General features: G+C 47.1%; 1 protein-coding gene across 1 annotated transcript in view; it reads left to right on the forward strand.

Annotated features, from left to right (window-relative positions):
- anos1 (anosmin 1) overlaps nt 1-16,382 on the forward strand; it is a gene marked incomplete at both ends in the record, with an annotated part of 40,100 nt that extends 23,718 nt beyond the window's left edge. Inside the window, 10 exons of the mRNA XM_080839538.1 lie at nt 4,440-4,624; nt 4,931-5,060; nt 7,404-7,609; nt 8,677-8,821; nt 9,260-9,406; nt 12,533-12,621; nt 13,692-13,863; nt 14,377-14,597; nt 15,412-15,553; nt 16,324-16,382. Coding sequence (XP_080695664.1) covers nt 4,440-4,624; nt 4,931-5,060; nt 7,404-7,609; nt 8,677-8,821; nt 9,260-9,406; nt 12,533-12,621; nt 13,692-13,863; nt 14,377-14,597; nt 15,412-15,553; nt 16,324-16,382 — 1,496 coding nt within the window. The remainder of the gene's footprint in view (nt 1-4,439; nt 4,625-4,930; nt 5,061-7,403; nt 7,610-8,676; nt 8,822-9,259; nt 9,407-12,532; nt 12,622-13,691; nt 13,864-14,376; nt 14,598-15,411; nt 15,554-16,323) is intronic.
- Between the last annotated feature and the right edge of the window lie 548 nt (nt 16,383-16,930).

The raw sequence follows: 16,930 nt of genomic DNA on the forward strand, positions 1-16,930 counted from the left end.
TTGATGCGCAGCAGACAATTAGGGCCCAGTGTAGTGTTACAGAAACAGTACTATGTCTTGATTCACTTAGGTGTTTACGTGCTAGTTCAGCTTGCACTACTACAAAACGAGACAATAAACTCACGTCATAGAGCTTTTTAAGCGTGAAGCGTTGGAAGCACAAGAGAGGTGTTTAGAGGCAATGCTTTAGGAAGTGAAGTCCTCCGAGGCTGCGTTCTGAAATGGAGCTTCTTGCTCTGTAATCTCGGCGTAGTGTAGCCCAAGGCCATAACAAGGCATTAAAGGAACTCAACTCAACTGGGGAGAAAAAGAATGCTGCTTTGAAGAACCCCAGTGTCAACCCCGTGCCCACGTTAATGAATAAATCAATGTGTGTGTGTGTGTGTGTGTGTGTGTGTGTGTGTGTGTGTGTGTGTGTGTGTGTGTGTGTGTCTGCATGGATGGATTTGAGCAATCCTGTATATGTTTGCAATGCACGTAGATGTCTTTTTTCTTTTACCACATCCTTGAGAGGATACTATTTCCAAGTCTGTGCAATTCAATGTTAGGCAGTCAGTGATGAATCAAGCATTTCTTTCAGATATGGAAATGGGAGGAATCTCTGTGGATAAAAATAGTTTTAGCGAGGGATAACTCATCTTTTTAAGACCCGCTCCTGTAGGTTCCCTCCTCATTTCCAGGTAGACTTCATTTCTTGATTAAATCGCCACTTCAGTCCACACTGAGCAAACATCTAATTATTTGGCCAGTGTTCTGAATGGGAGGAATCTCTGTGGATAAAAATAATTTTAGCGAGGGATAACTCATCTTCTTAAGACCGGCTCCTGTAGGTTTACTCCTCATTTCCAGGTAGACTTAATTTCTTGATCATCTGCAGTCCACACTGGGCAAACATCTAATTATTTGGCCAGTGTTCTGAAGCTCTAATTGTTTCTACGTGTGCAAAAGCCTCATAAGGGTGCGGGGGGGATGATCCATAATGCTGGAAACGATTACCCCCATCGTGAGTGGGGCGCAATTGAGCACTGCGCAGGGTGAGATGGTTCTCAGATGTTCTCAGCGTGCAGGTGGAGGTCCTTCGGAGAGAGAGGGCGAGCGTGTCCCTGGCAGAGGGGGACCGGCTCGGAGAACCTAACCCTCTTTGTGCCGAGAGTATCTTTGAACACACAGAGACAGGAGACCCCATGCTGAGGTTTTGTTCCTCAATGCGCTGGGGGTCTTCCATTACATCTGCACCCCCCTCGAGATGGAGCCGCTCTCTACTCCGCGTTGTTCCATTTCGCCCCTGCTCAGAACCTGAGGGCTCAGCGTATATATTTTAATCGTGTTTGTGGAGGAAACGAGCAGACATTTCTTTTCATCTTTTTTGTTTGAAGCGTTCAGTTTTTGCCAAGGTTTTTTTGGATCTAATTATGGGACCTCGTAATTATTGCAATTAAAAAAAAATGAATGCAGAATTTATGCTGTGATATCTGCTTCTTGCTGAGTCTATACTCTGCAGTGTAACAGAGTTTCCCTCATTAGTTCTACATATCTGGAGATCTCATAGCTCATGGTAAAGCAGTGTCATCACAAAGGGCTGGTGAGCTGCTGGTGAGAGACTGGTTCAGGTGAGGTGCTGGTGAGGGACTGGTTCAGGCGAGGTGCTGGTGACAGACTGGTTCAGGTGAGCTACTGGTGACAGACTGGTTCAGGTGAGCTACTGGTGACAGACTGGTTCAGGTGAGCTACTGGTGACAGACTGGTTCAGGTGAGCTACTGGTGACAGACTGGTTCAGGTGAGCTACTGGTGACAGACTGGTTCAGGTGAGCTGCTGGTGACAGACTGGTTCAGGTGAGGTGCTGGTGAGAGACTGGTTCAGGTGAGGTGCTGGTGAGAGACTGGTTCAGGTGAGGTGCTGGTGAGAGACTGGTTCAGGTGAGGTGCTGGTGAGAGACTGGTTCAGGTGAGGTGCTGGTGAGAGACTGGTTCAGTTGAGGTGCTGGTGAGAGACTGGTTCAGTTGAGGTGCTGGTCAGAGACTAGTGAGAGACTAGTGAGAAACTGGTTCAGAAGAGCTGTAGGTTGCCAGATGCAAAGAGCTCTTCAGGGAAAGATGGAATGTTTGAGCACAGAGGAATGTGAAGCTCGATGTTCTGTCTTATTCCATACATTGCACTCTGGTTTTGAGATCGCCGGAGAGGAAATATTTCCAGATTGGAACATTTCAAATTTTGGAACATTTCAAATTCAAATATTTCAGTGCAACAGTTAAATGTTACATGAGCCTAATCAGTGATGCCAAAGTTCTAGTTTAAGTTCTAGTCCATCTGTAGGTGACATAAGATATCGAGAGATGGATTTTTAAAATATTGCAAGTTAGCTATTCTGATTCAAGCTGCTCTGATGCTGATTGGTTAGAGAAGCCGACTTCACATGTGGTTAGCGAAGGCTATAATCTCCGAGCGTTACCGCTGGAACTTGATAGCCATAAATAGACACTTCTCCGATGGAGGTGATGTGGGCGAGTAGGGGGAAACATGAGCTGCATCATGAGCAGGGCCCGCTGGAAGCTGCAGTTTAACGCGTGCGGAGTGTGGAGTGCGGAGCATGCTGGGGCTATGATTCTTGGACGAGGTGCGGAGCGGCGGCGGAGATGGCCCAGGCAGGGCCATGATTATGATTGGCAGACTGTGTTGTGTGTGTGTGTGTGTGTGTGTGTGGGTGAGGGCTGGAGCAGGGGAGCGCATGAGCACGTAGCGCTGCGGTGTGTCTTCTCTCTGGGGCTGGGGGTGGGGGGGTGGAGGGAGAGAGAGAGAGAGGGAGAGAGGGTGAGAGAGAGAGAGGGAGAGAGAGAGAGAGAGAGAGAGAGAGGGAGAGAGAGGGAGGTGTGTCTCTTCTAAGACGAGGAGGGGGTGGGGGTGAGAGGGAGAGAGAGAGAGAGAGGGAGAGAGAGGGAGAGAGGGAAAGAGAGAGAGAGAGAGAGAGAGGTGTGTCTCTTCTAAGACGAGGAGGGGGTGGGGGTGAGAGGGAGAGAGAGAGAGAGAGGGAGAGAGAGAGAGAGAGAGAGAGAGAGAGAGAGAGAGAGAGAGAGAGAGGAAAGAGAGAGAGAGAGAGAGAGAGGTGTGTCTCTTCTAAGACGAGGAGGGGGTGGGGGTGTGGGGGTGGGGGTGTGGGGGTGGGGGTGGGGAGGGGGTGGATGAGGGGAGACCGGCCAGCAGCCCGTGGGAGGAGGAATGCTGCGGTATTGTTATTGCGCTCCACATTGTGCCGGGAGGTGTGACACACGCTCGGGCTGTGAAAACCACAGCACAATGACAGGCAGCTGTGTGTGTGTGTGTGTGTGTCTGTGTGTTTGTGTGTGTGTCTGTGTGTGTGTCTGTGTGTGTGTGTGTGTGTGTGTGTGTGTGTGTGTGTGTGTGTGTGTGTGTGTGTGTGTGTGTGTGTGTGTGTGTACACACGTTCGGCCTGTGAAAACCTCAGCACAATGACAGGCAGCTGTTCGCCCCGAGAGCCCCTGAGAGAGAGAGACGGACGCAGAGACGTGTGTGTGTGTGTGTGTGTGTGTGTGTGTGTGTGTGTGTGTGTGAGAGAGACGGACGCAGAGACGGCTCCATATGTGCCTGGCCGACGGCTCCATCCTCCTCCTCTGTCTTATTTAAATGACACGTCCACCCTGAAGAATAGATCACAGTGATGCGGGGCCTCTCTGCTAAAGTGAACTCCCTGATAGAGATACAATGACTGTTTCCATGCCTTGACTTATGGAATACATTAGGTGTGAATGTCTCTCAAGAGTCTCCCACCACGATCAGCTCATGGTACGTTCAGTCACTCTTAACCGACTCAGAAATGGGGTTTATGTGTTTATATTCTTCCTCCCACACAACAGTAGAGGTGCGCTGGTCCTCTATTATTCCATCAAAACTTTAGTGATTTATAGAGAAGTGTGGAGTTTGTTCGGCATTCCTCCGCACTTCGAGAGATTCCTTCTCCATTTCCATTTCATTAAACCCACAGGCTGCTCCTCAATCAACAGCTCAACATATCTCGCTAGGAGTAAATTGAATGGAGAGCGTTAATCTGTCATGGTGGATGATTTTGTTTTAAAGCCCTGTGCTTAATAAATCTATAATTTACAGCACATGGACACATTTATGATGGTTTATAGGGTTGAATGGGGGGGAACCATGATGCAAATAGAGTGTGTTTGTGCTCTCAACCCACAATACCCCAGATAGCACTTTTCTAATCCCGATGTACTCATATCCTCCGCACAAAGCATTTGTCAAAACATGTGTTTCTACCCCGAGGTTGGAAGCGTTCAGCTCCCTGCCAGTGATTAGAGCGGATGATGTTTTATGTGTTTTTTTTGCCCTTAGTCCAAAAAAAGGACAACAAAGCGCCACACGTTGGAGTGAAATGTGTGGAATGTTGATGGAAGGTCCTCTGTTTTTCAGGAGCGCCCCTCAAGCCCAGGAAGGAGCTGGTGTTTACGGAGCTCCCCTCCGGACAACTGGAGATCCGCTGGTCCTCCAAGTTTAACATCTCCGTGGAGCCGGTTCTGTACGTGGTCCAGAGGAGGTGGAACTATGGGATTCACCCCAGCGAAGACGAAGCCACTGAATGGGAGACTGTGGCGCAGGTAAACATCAAACGTGCTTCACACATCCATTCGTTTCCAAGCTTATTTTACATTTTATTTGACATTATAATATGTTTTAGGTACAAAGGAGTGACTTTTGTAATAAATGTTTTTATTATTTACATTCCCCACATGCCATTCTTGACTTAGTAAAATGAAAGGACAGGTGTAGATTGTGCCGTTTTCAGGAAAAGAACAGTGAGTCAGAACAGAGAGCTTCAGCAGTAAACCATGTGACCTGCGACTCTGCCCATGACCTCTGACCTTCCGTGTGCCTTTGCCCCTTCCTCCATCTGTCCCCTCCAGACTACAGAGGAGCGAGTCCAACTGGCTGACATCAGGGCCAGCAGATGGTACCAGTTCCGAGTGGCCGCCGTCAACGTCCACGGGACCCGTGGCTTCACCGCCCCCAGCAAGCATTTCCGCTCCTCCAGAGGTCTGTGTCCCCGCCTGGGTGGCCCTTGCTTTGATTGTCAGTTCCTGTCGCTCCGGCCCTGACACCTAATCCCGCTCGGCTCTGGTGTTAAGACTCAGGAACAGGTGGAACCTTTGCAAAGGGATTTTACAGCAAGTCCCCCCCCCCCCCCCCCCCCCCACTTCAGTGCCCAAGTTTAGCATGAGTGTTGAAAGAGCCCCCCCAACGCATAGTTCTGTGTGTGTCAACTGTGGATGTTCACATGTCCGTAGGTGGTAAATCAGTTGTGGCCCACTGATGTTAGCGCTAAGTGTGACAAAGCCCAGCTTTTTCCATCTTCGGCCCATCAAATCACACTCCAACGCTGTTTACACGTTTCGTGGCATGAAGCTCTCTTAAAGTTCTTGGCTTTTTCACGGTGTTGCTCCTCTCTCAGTTGTTCCAGAAAAGTCCAATGAACAGAGCAGTGAGCAGTGAGCAGAGCAGTGAGCAGGGGTTGTAACTCACGGCGATAGGCGTGCTCTGATGTTCTGAGCAGAGCGTTCCCAGTCACTGTAGCAGCTAACTAGCGCTTCATCTGCCTCTACTGAGGGGGGTTCCCCCGCTTTACAGCCGTATAAAGTGTAATATGTTTGAATTAGTAGGGATATTGCAGGTCTCAGATACATATAAGGGCTGTGTCTGTGCCCAGATGCATGAGGTAAGGAGGTCTGCTTCAGATCTGGGCTCAGATTAGCAGCACACTCATGGCAAGGGAGGCCAAATTCAGACTTTGCACATGAGTTTTAAATGCCGAATGACACTGAAGAATTTTTTTTGCAGAAATCCAGATGCGGTTTCTGAAAACTTGAAATGATTTCTTTTCTGGCATTGCTGCATATTGTGGTTTTAGAAATAAGATAATGTGTCTAAATGTGACATTGTCTATCTTTTAAGTCTAATATATACTGTGGAGTGGAATTGAATTTAGTCAATTTGAATATAGTTCTACTTTACTGTGAAAGAAGAAGAATTTGGTTGGGATTTGATTAAGTTTGAATCACTTATTTTCGTCACCATTATACTACTGTGTTCATTGGCCTATTTAGTCATGTTTTACGTAAAAGCAAAACAAACAAAACATCCGTGGTCTAAAAGAGATTAGAAAGCGGGGTATTCATTTGCTATCTGTAGTGTAACGAATGACCACATCTCCTGTATGAAACTGTGAATAGTTAAAACAGTTTTAGATGCCCCATGCTGCCAATGCCCACATTAGGAGGCGCTCAGTCTGTCCACTGAATTTCTTCTGGTCTGAGATGTTTGGCTGTGTGTGATCACAGATGGTCCTCAGGCCCTCCCTCTGCCGAGGACATGAAGGCATCTTAAATGAGTCGGGGGGTCAGTAGTGTTGATTGATTGTGTTTGGTGTTCTTGCCGTGATGAGGTCAATAGAACTGATGAGCGTGTCAAGGTGTTTTTTCTTTTTTTATGTTACTCACACAAGTGCATCATCATCTGATTCCAATTTCTCACTCGTATAATTTGCAAGGGCAATTTGCTCCGACATTGGTTGCTTATTTATCTTGTGTGGATAGCGTTAGCTAGCTATCCGTGATGCATCCAATTGCGTCGGGGCTAGCAGCCCAAATGTGTTTCAGGTGGTTCAGCAGGCACGGTAAGAGGAGCCGCCTGCTTCCCCAGTTCATGTCATTTTCTCATTAAAACCCAATTCCCCCTGGTCCGTGATTTGGCCCTCTATGGCTCAACTACTCTGACATCATCGGTCAGACACACGCTAGTCATGGCAGCCGGCAGCAATTCGCAGCACAGTCCATCTGTCAGAGAGCCTGTCCACATATGAGTCCTAACAGCCTGTTTATACAGGCCATGTGCTCAGCAGTCAGGTACAGTAATGCTAAGAGGCAGAGAAAACAGAAAGCTGCGTTTAAAGGGCGTGGGCTTGAGTGCTCGTAAGAGTAGTCATACCATTGCCGCAGTAATGGACGGAGATGTTACATCCAAATTGTCCCTGGAAAAAGGCATTATACTGCCATTAGGGTGTTATTAGAGTGACTTAAGAACACGACCGACATAATTCAAAGAGCATACATTGTGTTACACTGACAAGCCTAAAACCAAATGTATGACCATCTCATAAACAACTTAAAACTGTGATGACACCTTAAGGGTTTACAGATTAGACTCGCAAATGAGCTAAGTGGAAAACTTGCTCTGTTTCGGGAAAAAAAAAAAAAGAATCCAAAACATTTGAGTGTAATTGAGTCAAAGGTTGCAATAAATCACTGTTCTAGGATTTTTCCAAGAATGGACCTCCTTAGCCGCTGAAAGAAGCACTCACAATGCGGTGATGTTTTTCCACAGACCCGTCGGCTCCGCCCAGCGCGTCCAGCCTGAAGGTCACCAACATGACGGTCGGCGCTGACGGCCTGGTGACGGCCTGTCTCAACTGGACCCTTCCCGAGGAGCCAGACATCCCCGTGCACCACTTCAAAGTCTACTGGAGTTGGACCGTGCCTGGCAAGTCTGTGGTGCCGTCCAAGAAGAAGAGGAGAAAGACCACCAACGGGGTAATCTTTCCCCTCTGTTTTCGCTAATGTGTCGGTGGATGGTTAACACCCCAGTGTGTGGGCGGGGACGGCTTTGAGTGCTAACGTCTTTGACTCGAGTCCTCAACCCGCAAAGCTGTAAATAGGAAACAGTCCCACAATGGTAATGATACACAGCAACTGGCAATCACTGTGATTGCGTAAACTATTTAAGCCCATTGTTTATGCATAAACACAAGGCTGTATTCTTGTTTTATTGCAGTCCTCAACAAATTAAACTCTTTTTACATGGATGGTTAATCTTTTAAGGGAAATAGAACATAACATTTGTGCCTCATTTACAACAAGGTTTCCTCCAAGGGGCATGAAATTGTGTGTTTTGGTGTCCTTTTTTCTTATTTTGGTTTTGTGTGGGGACTGTTTAAGCCATGGAGAGAAAACAACTGTAAAGCTCATTTAGATTCCTTAAATCTATCTGTATAGCTCATTTATATTTCTTAAGTCTGTATATCTCATTTATAAACAAGTTATATTTCTTAAATCGGCATTCATCAAACTCTTTAGCTCTGACATTGTTCCACAACGCATTTAGTGATATAGGTGTCACATATGCCCTCTTACATTCCATCTGAAATTAGAGTTTGTAACCCGTTTCAGATGCGTCACAGAAGCCTATGGGCACCGTGACATAGGATACCCATCTGACACGTGTAGCACTGGTTTTCACTTCGGCACCTCCGTGCTTGGAGAGCGACCTGCTGATCCTGGAATGCCAAAACAAGCACAGTCAATAATGAAAACTAATCAAACGCCTGCTGTTTAAGGAATGCCGAAACCAAAACACTAGGTAGCTAAGTAGCTCAGGGGGTTGATAACGCAGTCTTTCCCACAAGTTCTAAAGAAACAGACCTCAGAGTAGTAACTCCCACCGTGTCGGTCCCACACAGCCAACATATGCTTCGAATAACTCGGGTTTCCCCAAAGGCCAGGCTTTGGTTCAACACTCCGTTGGGTTGGGTGACACTGACTAGCCACAGTCTGTTCCAGTGATCAATGATCTGTCTGTCTGTGCTTTGTGACCACCTTAGGCCAAAACCTCTGTGGAGCTTGAAGGTCTCCAGGCCAACAGCAGCTACACAGTGGAGCTCCAGGCCGTGACGTACTGGGGACAGGTGCGACTCAAGAGCCCCAAAGCCTCCCTTCACTTCAGTACCGCCCTCTACAATGAGTCAAGTAAGTACTGACAACCAGCTTATTTCTTTTTAAGATTTCTTTTTGGGCTTTTATCGATAGTTGAAGTGAAGAGTGGGACAAGAGGTGGGGAGTGGACAGGAGAAATGACATCAGGCCGGAATCGAACCTGTGTCCTCCATGGGCATCAAGCCCGAAAGTGGTCGGGGCTACTGGTTGCGCACAGTGCCCCCCGACAACCAGCTTATTTGTCAGTGGTGGGACATTCAGATTCCACAATGTGAAACAACAATACTGTGCCAGGTTAAGACCTATCTCAAGTTATAATATCACAGAGAATGCCAAATACTCAGCATAGTTCAATTAACCACCATGAGAACCACATCTGTGGTTTATTGATCTTTGCCGGTCAATTTGCAAAGGATCAGACACTCAGACACTTGTGTAAATATATATATATATTTTGCTAATCTTCCTTAGAAGATCCACTGTCCAAGACAAAGAAAGAAGATGCTCCCGCTGTCAGCTCCATACCAGGCAAACGACCAGCCGGCGCTCTGGAAGTGGGAACCCCCTTCTACCAGGACGGCCAGCTACAAGTCCGCATTTACTGGAAGAAGAGAGGAGGTACGGCCAGCGGTGCAGATGGGAACTTTAAACTGGGGGGGACGCTAACATTGCCTAATCAGCTGTGCAGAGTTATTAACTGATGATTGTCGCCTCACGTAGTGAGAGTGGTGGGGACGGATCGGGGTCACTATGAATCTGGGGGGGACATGTCCCCCCCCCCCGTCCCCAATGCTATCTTTGCCCCTGGGTACGGTGGCAGATTGACAGCTTTTCCCCTTCACTTGTTGTGCCCACACGAGTCACCCTAGCAGCTTTACAGAGTAGAGTGATATTAGTACCTGCAGTTCAGATCAGTTGAATGGTGCAGAGAGGAAACAATGGCTGCTTGTGGCGAGGTAATTAGAAGTGTCAACCTTTCATGTAAACCTTTCATCAACCTTTCCAGCTACAAGTCCGCATTTACTGGAAGAAGAGAGGAGGTACGGTGGCAGATTGACAGCTTTTCCCCTTCACTTCTTGTGCCCACACGAGTCACCCTAGCAGCTTTACAGAGTAGAGTGATATTAGTACCTGCAGTTCAGATCAGTTGAATGGTGCAGAGAGGAAACAATGGCTGCTTGTGGCGAGGTAATTAGAAAGTGTAAATGTGTTCATGCAGAAACAGGGTTTGCATGTGCAATCCAACAATAAACACTTATTGGTTGGACCCTGGCCTGCAGAGTTCATTGAAAGCTGCGTTTAATAGATTATCCTCCTCCCCTAAAGCAGTCCCAGTCAGCGTTAGTGTTGAAACAGTCCATTTTGTTTTACAAGACTTGACGTCATGCCCAACAAGAAACACCAGAGGGAAACGGCAAAGGGTTAAACGGTGAAAGCCCCTCTATAGCAGCAGCGTGTATATAGCCCCATCCTTCTGCTAGTACCAGAGTGGAAACACTGAAACCTTGAAAGGCGCGCTCCAAGGGTAGCTTGTCAAGTCCCATTCAGTGGTCTATGTTACGTTGCTAATATATGTCATCACCCAAGCCAAACTCCACATAGCAGAGTCAAGAATGCGGCGGCCATGGGGAGCCTGGTTCCCCGTGATGGAGTGGCCTTCTGCAGAATCCTAATGAGGGAAATTCTTCCCCGTCTGGAACGGTTAGCCGAGCTGGACGCAGCGCTTGGCCCTGAGTGCTTGTGACTAGGCGCGGGCACATTTTCAGCCCTAAAAAGAGTTCTGAGTTTACGAGCGCTGGGTCTGTTTCCTGGGGGCTGGTGCCGGTGCTGGTGCTGGTGGCGGTGTGTGTGTGTGTGTGTGTGAGCCAGCTCAGTGGAGGTGAACACGCTGGCCTGCAGGCCCAGGCTTCCTGAGAGGCTGGAGCAGGCAGCTGTGCTGTGCTGTGCTGGCCAGATAATCCCCTCCACTCACGGGATCCAGTTTCTCATCAGCTCTCTGCAGCTCAGGCCTGAGGAGCAGGTTCATTTAGCGCTGATTACAGCACTCACTCATCCCTGTGGCACCTCTCTGCTCAGCCTCTTTCTCTCTCTCTCTCTCTCTCTCTTTCTCTCTCTCTCTCTCTCTCTCTCTCTTTCTCTCTCTCTCTATCTCTCTCTCTCTCTCTCTTTCTCTCTCTCACTCTGTCTTTCTCTCTCTCTCTCACTCTTTCTCACACACACACTCACTCATCCCTGTGGCACCTCTCTGCTCAGCCTCTTTCTCTGTCTCTCTCTCTTTCTCTCTCTCACTCTCTCTCTCTCTCTCTCTCTCTCTCTCTCACTCTCTCTCTCTCTCTCTCTCTCTTTCTTTCTCTCTCTCACTCTGTCTTTCTCTCTCTCTCACTCTTTCTCACACACACACTCACTCATCCCTGTGGCACCTCTCTGCTCAGCCTCTCTCTCTTTCTCTCTCTCTCTCTCTCTGTCTCACTCTCACTCTGTCTCTCTCTCTTTCTCACACACACACTCACTCATCCCTGTGGCACCTCTCTGCTCAGCCTCTTTCTCTCTCTCTCTCTCTCTCTCTCTCTCTCTCTCTCTCTCTCTCTCTCTCTCTCTCTTTCTCACACACAAACACACTCCTTCCTGCTGCCTGCGCTGTTTCCAGAAATATCTCCAGCAGGATGGTGAAATTATACAGGGACAAAGCCATGCCGTCTCCAGCATTAAATCATCAGCCATCATCAGCGAGGCGCTTCTGGACAGGAACCTGTGTATACATGGCACTTTCTCCACTCCATATCCATGTTCCTTCTCTTGCTTTACATACCACTTCCCTTCCCCTGTCAGCCAAGTTTTACATATCTTGTTTAGTTTCGCCCTTTTCCCTCTTCCTCCTCGCCTGCAATTCCTCTTTTCTGCTTCCAAAATGCTCTGAGCCACTGTGCACCAAACACGCGTCTATAAGCGCTTCAAAGGAGTCCTTTAATCTCGCGACCACAATCTAGGCCCCTGCCAAGGGCTGACACAGCGTAGCTCAATTATTAATTTGAGAAGTATAATTTCACCATCCAAACAGCACAGCTTGATGAATAATAAACTCTGCAAATAACATTGGGCATCGCGAGCATAAACACCCCCTGATTATCTCCACAGAAGCACTACTGTTTAGTAATAACCAACACAGGGGGAACCAAGTCAAGTGAGGCCGTGTCCTGCTGCGACGTTTAATGGGAAATAGGGGGAAGGAAATGCTAGTAGATATCTTAGTCGATATGCCCCCAATAAAACCGATTCATTGTATGGTCTGTTTATAAAGAGTGTCCCTGGTCAACTGAGTTTTAACTGGCTGTATGAGAAATGCTAGTAGATATCTTAGTCGATATGCCCACACTAAAACCGTTTCATTGTATGGTCTGTTTATAAAGAGTTTCCTTGGTCAACTGAGTTTTAACTGGCCGTATTTTCCCAGAAATCAAGTTGCTATCTTGCCATTCAGATGAATTTGCAGATAGACTTCTAGTGCGAGAGATTAAAAATGCAGAGATGCTCATAAAGAGTTGCAGTGAAGCGAATCTCCGCCACACAGCACAATCACCATGATCTAAAGAAGATGGGTTGAATTTTATAGATGAGTTGTGTGTGTGTGTGTGTGTGTGTGTTCAGAGTAGCTTTACTCAGCACATTTTGTAATGGGATTCTGTTTATTTCCTTGGCACCTTGTGGCACCGACCCAATGGTTCTATCTTTTCCCACTGGCTCTAGACCCACTTGTGAGTCGCTACCACGTCCAATGGGCGCCTGAGTTCTGCAGCCATAATGAAACCAGAGGACCAGAGAAGTCTGTCACCCAGGTATGTTACTCATTTGTGTTGCCTCCTTTGAATCACTGATCTCAGTGTATGGTTCTGCCTCCAATCAGATATCCAACTTGTCTAACTAGATTAGAATGGAATGGATAATAATGCCTTGCCATGTTCAAATACATTTTTGTGTGTCTTTCCTGCCCCTAAACACTTTGAGAGTTCCCTGAAGAGGGCGAATCAAGCGAATGCTGTTTTTTTTATAATGATGTGGTCCATGTGGTCAAACATGTGGTGTGTTGGCTATTAAAACACATTCACTAAAACAATGTTTCTGGGAACCAGGATTTAAACCTTCCCTGAACCCCCCATCCCAACCCCCCCCCCCGCCCCCCCCTGCAAGCACTTGCATCGGGGCTGGGGCTAGAGTAGGGGGCCTGTTTGGACTCAGACTGATGGAGAATGGCAGTGGCCTGGTGATCAACACATTCTTTAGAGACCTCTGCTCTGGTTGCTAGGGAATGCACATCCTTTCTCTATAGATGCCTGGAAAGAGGTCCAAATGGGAGCCGGTCCCCTACACTCTGTATGAATGCCGTGCCTCACTTGAATTCAGACAGGTCTGCTCCATATCACAGTAGTACATGCCCTCATTACCCCAGGATTCTGGCTACTCAGGCAGTGGGGTAACACGTCTGGGCTGCAATTACCTCCAGGCTTTGGATCCTCAAATAATCCAGCCAGATTGCTCATTGAGAAAGAAAAATATTGTCTGAAATGTTAACATTCTTTGTGTAATTTGTATAGTATATAAAGGGAAATGACTATTTTATGAATTGTCACCTCTAGTAATATAAGCAATCTAACTCTATTAAGAATTTAAAAACCACAATCTACTGTGACTATATTAAAATGAAAGGTTTTCAATGAACCAGTCATATGAAAGTCACTAATCTCCTAAAAATGCTCTGCCTTTAACATCAGTGGGGTTTTACAGAGCATGGCAGCGCGGCCCATACTTCCACATCCATTTATTTAAGTATTTCCTGGATTTCTTGGGACATGACCCGTGAGATGTCAAAGCCATCAGTGGTAAAAAGAAATGTATTTTTTTGGCACAGGAGAACTACATCAACCTCCCAGGCTTGCTGTTCTCGTGCAAGTACAAAGTTACTGTCCACATGATGAAGTCAAAGAGGCGCTCCAAGGATGAGAGCATCACATTCCTCACCCCATCTTGTGCTATAATTAGGAGCAAGAGTCTGAAGCCCATCCACTGCCCTGGAGAAGCAGGTAATGCCCGTTACATTAACCAATAATATCTCATCTATATATACCCTTGGGTCTGGAGGGAAAAAAAGATTCACGCATGAGTAAAATAACTTAATAATAACGTTTGTCAGTATTTCAATTTCGACTTACAGGCCTGCTGTTAGTTCCTCTGAGCAGTGAGATTTAGAATTTTGAAACCGCTTCTGGCGGTAGTTTATTGTGAATATACCACAGACAGGTAATGCCCGTTACGTTAACCAATAATATCTCATCAATGTATACCCTTGGGTCTGGGAAATAGAACTACAAGATTTACGCATGAGTAAAATAACTTCATAATAACGTTTGTCAATTTCGGCATACACAGGCCAACTGTTCCTCTGAGCAGTGAGATATAGAATTTTGGAACTGCTTCTAGCAGGAGGTTATTGTGAATTCACCACAGATAAACTCAGTGAATTACAGTTGGAGTTAAAAAGTCACAGTTACAACTGGGTAGGGAGTTTCTAAGACATTTTGCATTCTACTTCTCAGTTTCAGGGCATCCCAAAGTTCTGTCCAAACCAGAGAACCTGACGGCAGCCTTCTCCATCCACGAGGGGAACATCACAGGGAACTTCTTCTGGAGAGTGTCTCGACCGCAGCCGCACCAGCGCATCACAGGCTTCCAGGTCACATGGGCCGAGGTCACCACGGAGAGCAGACAAAACAGCCTTCCCAACAGCATCATCTCCCAGTCCCAGATCCTCCCCCCGGTATGGATGTCTCCAAAGCCCCGCAGGCTCACCTGCTTTCATGTGTACTCGGATATTATGTCTACACACCTCTTTGAGGTGACAGAGGGGGGGATCTCATGAGATCTCCAGAGCTCATGCAAGCTGTCAGTCACGGGCATTGTCTGTAGATAGGGAGAGCTGTGCAGGCAGAGAGAGCGTGTGAGATGATCCCAGAGGGTGACGAGCAGAGACGCGTCGTGCCACGGCTTCTTCCCGCCTCTTCTTTTCATCTGCCGACTGGGGGCATGTCTCTTTCATCTGCCAGGAGCGAGCCTGAAAAGAACCCAAACAGCGTTTACATAATGTCCCCCATCAACAACGCCACGCTCTGCCTGTCTGCACCACCCAGCGAGATGAGACCGTCTATAAATACATGTCCCATACACCATTTATCACACTAAAGAGACGACCGGTAGAGAGAGGGGCATGGATGGCTGGGATGGAAGTCCTTATTTACCACTTGTTATGAACATGCGTCCAATGGGCCTTTGATCTACTGTACATGTCTTCTCTCTCTTTCTCTCTCTGCCTTTCTCTCTCTGTCTCTGTCTGTCTCTCTCTATCTCTCTCTGTCTCACTCCCAATGTATCCCCTACGAATGTGTCTGCGTTGTGTAGTTGTTTTACGAAGTGAAGCCAAGAGACGTGGGTGAAGTTCTCCAGTTTATTTACCTGGGCAAATGACAATGATATCACGGGACTTCTTAGCAGAGCAGCATGGAATACCTTACAGTATGCGTGACTAATCCTCCGAAACTCTCCTCTTTCTCTCTCTCTGTCTCTCTCTCTCTTAGGATCATAATCTGTTGGTAGTGGCTAACCTCAGGCCAGCCACATACTACAGGTTGGAGGTGCAGGTCATAACCACAGGAGGGGAGGGCCCTGCTACGATGAAGACCTTTCACACACCCAGTGTGTCTCCCCTTCTTCAGCACCGTAAGCTCCGATTCTCTTCATTACTTTTGAGTTTTTCCACTCAATACTTAACTTACCCACTCTATAACTTGTGCAGCCATTTTCAGAGCCTGGTGGGAACATTAAAAGTTCATGAGTTTTGAATTTATTGAATATATTGAAAGTGAGCATACAGTACAGAGAGTTAAAAAAAGGTCTACAAAACTGATGGAAACATTGCTATGTGCCTTAATACTGAACATCTTGTCCATAGCTGGTAGCTGCTGTGAAAATTGAGCTATGAAGATTTAATTTTGTATTTTGAAAGTGAAGACACAAAAAAGTTTTACATGAAATTGGAAATCAAAACAAGTGGTTTTAGAAAATAGTAGTGGTTTAGAATGTGCTTCTGAATGCCACAGTTACCACATAAACTGCCCCGAATGTGAAAGACAGTGGATGCATAACTGTGAAGTGGCCACATCTGTAATGGGCATGAAGCATCTGGAGACAACAGTCTGGAGAGACCCATGCATGTTGGGCACAGCCAGATGGTTTGCAGACTGGCAAACCCAATGAGTAACAGCTCATGTTCTGGGGTGACAGTGGTACGGGAGGTAGAGAAGTCATTTAGTAATCAGAAGGTTGAGAGTTCAAATCGAAGTTGTCCTTGAGCAAGACACTGAACACCCTATCTGCTCCTGATATGCAGTGTGCCATCGGTGTAAAAATATATACCTTGTAAGTCGCTTTGGATAAAAGCGTCTGCTAAGTGACTAAATGTAAATGTTCTCCCCGCTGGCCTTTCACAGGGCCTCGACTCAGGCAGCACCATCAGCAGCAGCAGAAAGCGTTAGCAGAGAAGCACTGAGGGGTGGCTGGCCAGAAGGACTCCGTGAAACCAGCTCCGGCATCATCAGCCTCTCATCCACAGGCCGATCGCAGCACGCAGACCGACCCAAACACCAGGGGGGGAGGGCCTGCGTCTCCTGGGTCTCAAACGTCTCCTCTCCCCCCCAGCCCTCCATGGCCTGGGTGTCTGCCTGCTCCAGGGCTGTTGCCTCTCATTCAGTGGAGTAACTCAGTACTTCCAGGAAAAAAATTAAAGGATGGAAGATTTTCTTTTGTCCCTTCTTCCCCTACCCTCTCGCTCTCTCTCTTATTTCCATGTGCTGTGCAATGTTGTCATCTTCATGGAAAGCACAGACAAATGTGGTCAGCGATCCCTCCTGTTGTCCATCATAGTTTTTATCCATTATGTATATTTCTGTTTCTTTCGCCACAAAAACTCATAATTATATCAGGGGAAATATCCATAGTTTTTCATGCACACTTCACATCACTTTCTCATCAGAGACACTTGGAAGCAATGGAATGAATACCATGTGCGTGTTGAATAGAATCAAGCTTTGCAGCAGT

This window comes from Sprattus sprattus, assembly GCF_963457725.1.
Source record: "Sprattus sprattus genome assembly, chromosome: 5".
NCBI classification, from domain to species: Eukaryota; Metazoa; Chordata; class Actinopteri; order Clupeiformes; family Clupeidae; genus Sprattus; species Sprattus sprattus.